At 41.6% G+C, this 12,005-nt stretch overlaps 1 protein-coding gene across 1 annotated transcript; it reads right to left on the minus strand.

The window, feature by feature from the left end:
• Positions 1-1,279: 1,279 nt before the first annotated feature.
• TAAR1 (trace amine associated receptor 1) lies at positions 1,280-2,350 on the minus strand. The gene has a single exon (XM_075036792.1). It carries the CDS (start codon positions 2,348-2,350, stop codon positions 1,280-1,282), a length of 1,071 nt encoding a protein of 356 aa, XP_074892893.1.
• Between the last annotated feature and the right edge of the window lie 9,655 nt (positions 2,351-12,005).

Here is a 12,005-nt window from a genome sequence, read left to right on the forward strand (position 1 = left end):
ACTTCAGTACCGAGTCATCGAATTCTCTTCATAGTCTCTTCTCAGGTACTAATCCTTTGCTGTCCATTCCAAGGACTGGTCCTTCATAGTTCAACCAGATGTCACAGGATCAGGGCAGAGGTATTACTTCCATCTGTTTGGTGATATGTTAACTCTACAAAAGCCAGGTCATAGATTAAAAAATGACAGTCTGTGGGTCTTCTTCAGCTGGTGACCATGTGCTAGCTTTTGACTTACTTGCCTGCCCTTTGTGCCCCAGTCTGGGTGTCCTGAGAAGCTGCCCACAGATGAAACGTTGACAGCCTGCTCACCCAGGTGCCTTCACCCCAAGCCATTCCTACAGCCCTTCTTCTGCTACTCCTCCTGGTGCTTCCACAGCCATCCTGCCCCATTCACCCTCCATTCAGGCCAACCATAGCATTTCTTCACAATTCTCTATATACTTTCCTCACCAGCTGTCACAGCATTGCCATCAGACAAAGTAACAGTATGTCCAAGCTAAGAAAAAGTTCTGTAATATGCAAATTGGCAAATATTTTACATTGAAACATTCATTAGACAAGCATCATTTTCTGGCATTGTCAGGTTCAATGTTGCTTTTTGCTATTGCTTTTCATTCCATACATCACATTTTTCCTTGTCTTTGATCTTGTTAAACATGCTTCTGATCTCATTAAGCAGCAAACCCTTTAAGTGACAGACTCATAAGTGACAAGCACTAGTTGAAATGGAAACAGAAGGAGCAGCACAATTTTTCTCTCTCCCATCTTCCCTCCATGGAGTGTGCTAGCATGGCTTGTTATGGGCCTGTTTTGACCTCTGCACACATACTGAAGAGGAAGGACAAAACTTAAGAGTTTGGGGTTATTACTCAAAGATGTCTAGAAATTCAGAAGGAAAGTCTTTTCTGCTCTTTCTAGAGGACAATAAATAAACACAAATATTGTAATATAAACACATCTCGTTCAAGAAATTAATCATTGTATCAGAATAATTTCTTAAGGATTAAGAGCAGGGATATAAACTGCTCTAAGTTTTTTTTTTAACTTAAATCTTGCTCTTCTGTGCATTGCATATAAATAGCTATAACCAAAACACCACATACAAATCCCAATCTGGAATGAATGAAGACGTAAAGCACAATAGTTGCTTATCTGCTTGAACCAGATTTGGTAAATGAGTAAACAAATAGGTGTTGCCTTCATTTTCAGCTCTTACATCCAGTAGTTCAGCCTCCAGGCAAAAATTCAAAGCCATGAATCCAACCATTTAAAGCATGTTACTCTAAAAACAAATGAGTCCTGGAAGAGTCCTGTTGAAAAACTTTTCCAAACAGAATCATCTTTAATGCTCTGCGAAACCACATGTAAAAAAATGCATAAACAATTGGATTAAATGTAGAATTTAAGTAACCAAACCAAACCAAAGCATCAATGAGAATAGGAGGTATCACATAATTCATAAATGGATTGGTTGCTGTAAAGAAGAAGAATGGACTCCAGCAGATGAGAAACACTCCCATTATTATGCCTAATGTCTTGGCAGCTTTCCTTTCTCTGCAGAATGAAATGTGGTGCTTCATTTCAAATCTCATCTTTTTTTGGCTAATTGCATCAATGGATCTTGCCTGTCTCTTGGCTATAGAGTATATCTTCCTATAGATGTACAGCATAACAAATCCAGGGATGTAAAAAGACACTATGGAGGCCACAACACCTGAAGTTTCACTAAAAATTACAAAGCATCCTCCTGCACAATGGATATGATTATAAATGTCTTCTGCCCCTCGCAAGTTTAGGTCGAGAAAGATCATCCCAAAAGCAAAAGCAGCAGGCACCATCCAACTTACGAATATCATGACCAGGATAACAAAAGTATTTATCTTTGATTTGTATCTTAGAGGGTCACACACGGCATAGTAACGGTCGATGGATATGAAGGAAAGATGGAAGATGGAAGCTGTGCTCAGCATAATGTCCGTGCTTGTGTGGATCTTGCAGAAGAGCTCCCCAAAATACCAGCAGTGCTCAACAGAGCGCACCATGCTGCAAGGCATGATGAGGAAACCCAGCAGAAAATCTACTGTAGCCATAGAAAGTATCAGGAAATTGGTAGGCGTATGGAGCTGCTTGAAATGTGATATGGAGATGATAACCGTCAAATTTCCAACCACTGTGGCCAGAATAATGCAAATCATGAAGATATACATGGAAACACGAATACTGTTTGACCAGCTGCTCCTTATGCAAGAGCCGTTTACGGATTCACAGCACAGTTGCATCCTTACTGAGGTCTCAAATCTATGTAGGTATGCAGCACAGGTACTGTTTTTCCTAATGCTGATATACATTTACAACTGTTTTTTTCTCTTCTGTAGAGGGAGAGCTGCAGGAAGGAAAAAAAAGGCAATTGTAAACACCTTAATTTATTTGGATGTGTAGGACATTCACATTTCATTATTTATGAAGGATGAAACTATTTTGTAATTTTACTTTTAACAGAATGACACTTCTATCATTAGACTTCCCTTGAAATGGGAATCTCATTTGATGAAATAAACTGTATAATGAGGTGTCATCACACCAGAACAGCAGTGGCTCCCAGAGGCCTGCACTGGGCAATGTCTTGTCTAGTAGGCAGATGAGAAGTCCTTTTCGTTATTTTCTGTTTAAACAGTACTAGTCTTCATCAAAATTGCTTGGAGTCCTGTATCTCTCACTTTGCTCTTGAAAATCAGTAATTTTAGATTCTGAAGCTCCCTCAACTTATTTTTTGATACATAAATCCAAGATCTACAAGGCTAAAACAGAAGGCTAAAGCTGAGGCGCCCATGCTTGGTGTCTCCTCCAGCCCTGTCCTGATAGTGATAACTGAACCCACTGTGAAGGCTGGCAAAACCAAAAAGTTTCCATGAGCCCTTAGTTTTTAGGCAGATGGCACTGACTCACCAGATTGGGTCTTACTGCAAAAGTCTTGTAGGCTCTAGCTGTAAATAGAGATGAAAGGAAAAGATCTAAGAGGGAAAAAAAAATTTCTGCCTTTTTGCTGCCAAACTATAATGGAAGAGCCTGACTAATCTGAAGCATTAGCTGCTGTATAAGCAAATCTCTTTTCTGTCGGGCTCTAGTTTATTTCAGTACTAGTAGTTTAGCATTGTTATGTGTATTTATTACGCTAATACTGTTTTTAGCCAAGGCACAAACATGGACAGAAACATTTTCTGAACATTGGTTTAGTCTGCATCTGAGGACAAAAATATTGCTGTCCTTCCCTTGTGTATGCAGTAGCATGTCCCATTTGCAAGTCTCTTTTTACAACAGCATTTAATGAAAGTAGTTTAGCACTTGGCAAGCAATATTCATTGTTGAAAGATCTGGATTTCCTTTAATTAACAGAAAAATAGTATTATTATGATAAATAAGGAACATTAGCATATAACATGGTTGTTTAAGTCAGAAAAATACTGACGGCAATTCAGCCAGTACTACTTTATCCTATTTGCTTCAGGACTTTGCTGCCTCTGGTTATTCTCAGCAGAACACACAAAAGAATTAATTTTTTCTTATATCAAAACAAATGCTATTACAAGCACACCGTGATATTAGAAGCTAAATGGAAGCTGAATATAGATGATACAGATGATAAACTATAGCCTGTGAAACCCTGGCAGGTACCACTAACAGCCTGTGTTATACAGAGGGATTTTCAAGTAGCGCCAGGCAGTGGCACCTGCATGCCAGGGACAAGGTGCATCCAGAGGCGCACTCAGAAAAACAGGATATATGGAATCCGAGTATATTTATTTACTGTTTGGGGTGCCTCTTGCTTCCCCTTTTTTCTGCCTACTAATGTTTAACGACATCTCTGTTCTTTTCCACCTTACTTTAACTATCACTTCATATATTTTTTCCTTCACTTTTGGTCCACCTCTTCATGTTTCTTTTCCTGCCTATCATTTCTTCTTTCGGCACATTTAAACCCAAGATAGAGAAAGCACAGTCAGCTGGATCTTTATTAACCCAAATTTTCAATTTTCACAGGAGAAAGAATTAAACAGCAATTTAACTGTACGTACTGGACATAATGATAAAAGTTTTAAGCTCATTCAGGTTATAAATGTGCTACATAGATTTTTATCTTAATTTGGTTTATGTGTAAATTAATTAAACAAATACGGTAAAACAGGCTATAAAGACAAAAAAGAATTAAGGTGCTATCTCTAGTTTTCTGTTTAAAAGATGAATAACTATTGTTCTCTGACAGAGAAACTGTTTAAGCTAAAGAAGTATGATCTCCCTTGGAAACTGTTTTTCTTTTAAAAAAATTAATCTTATTTTCAGAGGATTTTGTTTTTTCATTAAACAGAAAGAAGAAACTCCAACCTCCAACCAAAAGATTGAGCAAACTGAGATCAAGTATGTGGCTTTGCCCAATACGGAAACAAAATACATCAAAACTCATGTGGCAAACTGTCCAAATGAGCTGAACACTGAAGAATTTTTCAACAAGAAAGCAGAACACTTCTCTTCCATAATTAATTACAAAGTTCAAAATTCAATAAAATGGAAATACGAAGAAGCATCCTTTTAAAAACCTGTCCTCCTACCTTTCTCCCCTCACACTGGGTAGAAGTCTGCTCTTGATGGTCATTTGTTTTCTGCTGAGTGAGTGGCACCCCTTCCTTTTAAAGACCGTCTCAAAAGACAGCTGACCCTCTTCTTCACCATTGTAACAGTTCTGGATAACACAAATTTTGAGAGGACAGGTACTTAATCCACAGCTGGAGCAGTCTCCAGTAGCCCTGGCACATTGCTGGAGCGTGTTGGGTGCAATGAGCAGCATTCCTGGCCCCTCATCTGAGGAGCAGCTGTTAATGTGAATAGTAGCTCAAACTGTTTATTCTGTCACTCACTTAAGAACAAAATCATGGCTGTAACACTCACATTTGTTTAACATGCCTTATTTGTAGGTAAATCGAACTCATTTGAAGTATGTTTACTTGTTCAATTAAACATTGTGACCATGCTGTGAGCAGCCCGAGATCATCTAGGCACAGAACAAAACCCACCATGTAGTCACCCTTCTGTAAGCTTCTAAAATATACCAAAATACATAAGTATAGGTAGTTTATAGCAGCGTGTAAGATTTCCTTGAAAAGGTATATAGTGTACAGAGTGACATGATGTGTGTTTACCAGCCTAGTTCTGATTACTCTACTGAACAAACGGGTTTAATCTAACAGCCTAATCAGTCAACAGCTATTTGCAAGATACAGCTACTAAAAAGGTGTTTAAAGTAAACACCTATTATTGGCTGTACTGGCGTCACAGATGAGGAGCATCAATTTTTTGCTCAACAAAGGACCATGCAGCCCTTTAAAACAGTGATACTACTGAACATAAAGACTGTTAATATAGTGACCATCAGCTAAAGCCCAGTTATGCTGCATACCTCAAGGACATATGCAACAAGGTAGATTAAGATACTACAACTTGCAAACTCTGCTGCATGACCTGCGTTAACTGCTTCATTGTATTATGTGCACAAAAATCGAAATGAATGCAAACAACTTGGTTCTTTTATTTTTCTTGAGGCAGCACTCATGAAGGGACCGGCGTGTTGCAATGCAAGGTTCCCCTTGCTATGGGAAGACAGTTTGCCAACTAAAAAAGTGCAGAAACAACCATCAAGCTGAGTGAGAAACCACTTGGGGTAGTCAAGAGGATATGTTGAGGAGAGGAGTCAGGTCCAATTGCTCAGAGTTGGGGAAATGTCAAAGCGATGTTAGGCACCCAAAAACTGCTGTCTGAGAGAGGCCTCCACCCTTTTGAGATTCATAGCTGTGGGCCTTCTATAGAGCCAGGTACTTCTGTTTGAGGCATGAAGGTTTAGGCCTTGGTAATTACCATCCTGACACATACATATTATAGGAAGGTAAAGTTTAGGGGAACAAATCCACGTTGCCTTACTCTGTACAAAACTCATAAAGAAGTCTGGCAGCCAGCTCATTATGGGGACTTAGTCAAAGGACATCCGTGCACGCACACACACTGCTCTCCTGCCGCCCTCCTCCTGCGAGTGATGCAGTGGCCAAAACTCAAGGGGATGATCTGGAAAGGCAGCTCTGCTTGAAGTGCTTGTTTCAGAACCAGCTACCTGGCAGCAACCAGCCAAAGCCCTGGGGGACCCTCAGGGGCTGGGGACCCTTCCCCTGCCCTGAGCAGCTCTGCTCCTCTGCAAGCAGGGAGGCAGCAGCCAGCTGTGAGGTCTGGGTTTTTGCTCTGCCTCCTTTCACGACCAGATTTTGAGTCTGGTCAGAAAGCGTTTTCCTCCAGTTTCTGCCTTGCAATAAAATGCAAGAACAACTTGCCATTCTTTCTCTCATGTGTGACATTTCTCCAGAAGGCAATCTGCTTCTTTTTAAACCTCCTGAGGACTTTGGAAGGGTTAGGAGCCCTCAGGGAGATGAAATAAAATGAAGAGTCAAAACCCAATGATACAAAATGATATGTTGTAGGGTTATAATATTTATCAGTGTCCTGGTTTCAGCTGGGATAGAGTTAATTGTCTTCCTAGTAGCTGGTACAGTGCTACGTTTTGAGTTCAGTATGCGAAGAATGTTGATAACACTGATGTTTTCAGTTGTTGCTCAGTAGTGTTTAGACTAAAGTCAAGGATTTTTCAGCTTCTCATGCCCAACCAGCGAGAAAGCTGGAGGGGCACAAGAAGTTGGCACAGGACACAGCCAGGGCAGCTGACCCAAACTGGCCAACAAGGTATTCCATACCATGGGATGCCACATCTAGTGTATAAACTGGGGGGACTGGGGGCGGGGGATCGCCGCTGGGGGACTAGCTGGGTGTCGATCAGCGGGTGGTAAGCAATTGCACTGCGCATCATTTGTACATTCCAACCCTTTTATTATTGCTGTGTCATTTTATTAGTGTTATCATTATCATTATTAGTTTCTTCTTTTCTGTTCCATTAAACCGTTCTTACCTCAACCCACGAGTTTTACTTCTTTTCCTGATTTTCTCCCCCATCCCACTGAGGGGGGGGGGGGGAGTGAGTGAGTGGCTGCGTGGTGCTTAGTTGCTGGCTGGGGTTAAACCACGACAATCAGATGGCTGTATGACAGTCATATCTTGTCTGCCTGCACTGTGTACTTATCGCTAGAATATGCTGGTGAAGGAGAAGTTCAAATGACAAGTGTTAGAGCAGCCGATTTGAGTGCAGGTTCCTGGGACAGGCCATGTTTGCTCTCTAGCTGACTACCAGCAACACCTATATACTTTAAAATAATTAAATGTATTTTAAAAAGAAAAAATGCAAAGAAAGGGGCTTGGTGATGCTAAAGCTGAATTTTGTTCCTGATACCAGTGCAGCTGGGCTCTCACCTTGTCTTCACCTCTAAAGAAGAAAAGACTTATCTGTGGGGCTGGCCAGCCTTCCTGCTCCTACCAAAATCTGCTCAGGGCCAAGGACTGCAAAACACCTACCATGTACTTTGCAAAGCGTAGAGGAGAGAGTGGGCTGAGGCCGGTTGGTGAGTGTGACTGCCCATGGCAGGGACGGGACCGGTGTGGGGTCCAGCAGTTGCCTTCAGCAGCCCCACAGCAACAGGAGGCTGCCCATGGCAGGAGCCACTGGAGGGCACTGCGAGATGTCTCTGTATAGACTATCTTTGGAGATGTCCTTCACTCTTCTACCAAACAACAACCTGTGGGCATAGCACTTAGCATTCATTATCTCTGAATGTACCAGCTTGTACTGCAAGACCCATATGCATCAGAAAGGAATGAACCACAGTCTGAGAGGAAGCTGTGAGCATGGGGAGGGTGGTATTTAATGGTATGTTTACTGAAATGAAGGTAAAGTGGCAGTTTATAAGATATCAAGATAATTAAGTAATTAAGCAGGCCAGATTGTCAATTGATTTAGAGCCACAAGGAACACTTTGGTAACAAGCTTTCATGGTGTTAGGGCAGATGCTTCAAACAGGCATTTTCTTGCAGCTTAATGCTGACGTGGATCGCAAAAATATTCTCAAACTTGCTATTTATAATATCAAAGAGAAATGGGTCAAGCTCTATTATTGGGAGGCCTCAGAGCACTTATAAACAGTCAGCGTTCAACAGTCTTTTGAGTCTGTAATATAGTAAAGAAGTTATACATCAAAATTCAAAGTAAAAACTTCTCTACAAAATTGTTGCTGTGGCTTGCTTTTCGGCAAAATTTATCTTTCTGCAAGAATTAGTTTTCAAATTTTTGGAAAAGCAAGAAAAAGAGATATTGTCACACTGTCTAGCATGCCTTGGCTCATCTATACTTCTTGTTTGTTTATTTTTAAAACATAAAATAATTAAAATGGAAAACAGCACGGAAGGGACTGGAAATAGTACTTTTGCCAGATACCAAACCCATTGGAACAACGTGTTAAAAAATGATTCTGTCCTTCCGAGGCAAGACTGTGGAAGAGACACTGGAAATGGGAAGGAACAGAACAGGGCTCGGGAATGAGAACTGTTATCATGAAAAGAAAAGAAAGGCAGGACAGCATCGATTTCTGCTGTGATTCTTTTAGCTTGCATTTCTATGGGCACAGTTTGGTCATTTGGCAGAAAATATCATTTTAGACATATATATTAGGCAGATGAAATATATTACACAGAGGAAAGTTTTTCATTTTCATATAGTTCATTTTAAAAACTGGCTTTCTGCAAGGCGAACCATGGATTTAAAACTACTGGAGGCTCTAAGGTGGTCCCATGGTTGGAGAGGAGTTATGAAAGCATATAACTCCACTCATTGTTTATACAGTCCTCAGGAAAAAAAGCACAGCATTACAAAAAATTATCTTCTTAAGATTCTATTCATATGTTTGAAATCTGATGGAAAATGCACAAATTCCCAATGAGCTATCCATTCAAAATAAATATTTCATTATATTGGTTAAACTATAAGATGTGCAAACTGCTAATCTGAATGCTATTGCCGCAAACCTGGTGCAATTCCACTGAAGACAACCTGAAATTAGCTCAGCTTTATATCAGAGGAATCTAAAGAAGAGTGCATGAGATGATTGACCTCTAGATCTTTTCCCATGGTTTATATTCTTACTCTTCCATGCAAACCATCACTTTTCCTTGCCAAGTAAAAATAGCTGTTTATACAGAGTAATGTGATGTTTGTGCTCTTTCTCAAAGTGTAGTGCTTAGGTTCAGGACTATAAATCCAAACCCCAAGATAAATGCAAATCTCTGAAATGCACAGAGGAATAAGAGATTCCAAGAAAATCATCTTTTTACAGCAAAGTAAAACACATCCATCCAAAGCCACGAAACTATCTCTGCACAGGGTGGGGGTTCTACATATTTGGTAGCCCTGTTAAGTAATGCCATAAGGCAGTCCATTGCTCCCGCTTGGTAGCAAAAGCTGCTGGGGCAAAGAGCAGTGCCAGGGCTCCCCAGAGGTCAGGAGCAGCCCCTTGCCTCTCTCCTCGGCAGGGCGAGGGAACCCCCCTGCCGAGGTGTGGGTGCAGAACAGAGGCACCCACGCAGAGGGGCAGGTCCCCTGTGCCTCTCCGGTGCTCCCATGCACCCACCAATCCCACGGGAGTGAATTTAGGACTGTGGCTGTTTTGTAAATATTTGGCAGCCTCTGAACACCACCTCCAACACGAAGGCAAACACGGAGGAGGGGGGCAGTGAGCAGTAAGCAGGTACGGTCCCAGCTTTGTCATTCTGCATCCCCATGGCCCTGGAATAACTTCACAGAAAGTAAAGAGCCTTACTCTGAATTCATAGCTGTACCTGAAAAGAGTTGTGCCCCCTTGCTATGTTTTCTTTCAGCTATTGGGAATGAATTGCTTTTTAAATCATCCTCTCAGCCACCATCAAAACCTCATTGCTGTTGGTATTACTGCTGTTCGTTACAGAAAGAATGCAGTAATCTGTGCAGAATAACAATTATTACCTTCAGTGCTAACCATAGAAGATTCATCTCTGAAACAAAATAAAATCCCAGACTAGCATATTAGCAGCTCACTGTATTTCGAACTGCGCGACACGGAGACAGTACCTGCTCAGGAGTTATGTCCTCATCATGAACCAGCGCAGGCTGCGGATACAGCGCGATAGTGACTCATCCCACATGAATCCCACAGCTGAGTGGCTGCATGCTTGGTCTGACTGGTCTACAGCCTGCTGGAAAAATCTCATCAACAGGATGACGTAAATATTAAATATTCAGAAAAGATAAGCAGGTAATAAATCTATTCTGACACAAGCCACTAGTATATGCAAAAATTAATCCCTCTGAATTAAGTTAAAGCCAGGCTCATGGAAAGAAGCATACAAAATAAAGACAAATGTTTATTATGGTCAAGGTACAGATGGAGCTAACAGCACTGAACTGTTTTTAAGATAGCCCGATGTTTCTCGCCCTCCTTTCAATTTTGTGTAATGTTGACAAACATTAGCAATTTCAGTTATCTTTGAAAATTTGATTTGTCTATCCCAGACTGGATATTTTCAAAAAAATCCAACCACAATACTTCAACAGTATCTGAGAACAAGATTGATTAAAAAAGAAATTGTTTCCTCCTAATGAAAAAAATTCTGCTTGTCTTTTATGTACAACGCTCTGGTGTTTATATGCTTTGTAGCAGGGACTTAAGAGGTGTTGATTGCCTATTTATATGTCTTTTACCATACCAGAGGAACTATACCTAAATACGGCCAAATTACAAATCAGCAGTGGCCAAACTGCAACTTGTTGTTTTTTAAAGCACAACTCATTGACACGCATCTGCATCTTCAAACAGTAAGAGTCTTAGTATTGCTGTGGAACCCAAGGAGGAGAGTCCTTCCAGAAAGAAGCAATCCCAGGGAGAAGAACTGACCCACTTTGGGTCAGTTTGTGTGCATTGGCTGGTGGGCTGTGCTGGTGGACAGCCATGTCTTCCAGCTCCTGCTCCCCTGAGGTTTCTCTGAGCCCTGAGCAGGACCTGTGGGGCTCAGGTTGCAGCTTCTCCTTGGGGATTTGGGATTGGGGCGGGGGGGTGGGAGATAGGAAAGTATGGCCCTGGCAAGGTGGCACAGGAGACATGAGACCGAACATGAGGGACAACTCTTGGTGAAATGAAGGTCTTGAAAATTCATGTTCTGATCTGGAAGTGTGGCTACTCTACTGGAAGCCACTGAAACCTAAAATTGCCAATAAAGACTTATATGTCAACAAGCAATACCCTGGAGCCTCCATTCTCATGGACTACTCCCTGTTGCCTTTTACAAATGCTGGATTTGACTACTGTAGACACACGCTGTTTTCCTAGAAATATTGAAGAAGGTAGATTGTTTCTAATTGTCCATTTGCAAGCCCAACAGACTGCAGATGCCAGTCCTGCTGTGCTGTGGGCCATTTTTAAGGGGGGGACCTGCTGGTGTCATCCTTTGCTTCAACAGTTGTTTGCCGCTGCAGGAAGCAGCAATGCTGTGCATGAGCATCGTTGGTATTGTGGCACTGCAGGAACAGCAACTCAAGTAGTGCAGAAACTACTAGTGTCAGAGGCTGTGCCCTTCTGTGCCCACCCTCTGCTGCCCAGTCTCAGGAAGACTTGCACGGGCAGCCTGATTTTTCACTGGAAGAGCTTCATTTATCTTCTCAGTAGCTGCTGTACGTCATTTGAATATGCTTTTTGAATCACTGAAGAAGAGGTAAGGGTGCACTGGAGTCAGTTTGAATTTGTTCTATTACTTGTTATCAAGTTCCTGCTTGCTAGCCATCTCCTGCCCCATACCCATGAGACTGAGAGGGAACAGATGGCAGCAACAGGAGGTTTGCCATTTAAATATGCCTCGACCAGCTTGCATAACTTTTTGTTCATGCAGGTGAGAGTTGGTGAAGAGAAAGTAAATATCTCTTTCTCTTCTTCCCCCCTCTGCCCCCACCCCGCTCTTCCCCCCCCGCCCCCGTAGTCCATTTTGTTCTTTGCAATTGTTACC

Source organism: Buteo buteo, chromosome 9, assembly GCF_964188355.1.
Source record: "Buteo buteo chromosome 9, bButBut1.hap1.1, whole genome shotgun sequence".
NCBI lineage: Eukaryota > Metazoa > Chordata > Aves > Accipitriformes > Accipitridae > Buteo > Buteo buteo.

Bases quoted from the DNA above. Each gene is read 5' to 3' on its own strand.
- TAAR1 (XM_075036792.1), bottom strand. From the start codon at position 2,350: ATGTATATCAGCATTAGGAAAAACAGTACCTGTGCTGCATACCTACAT.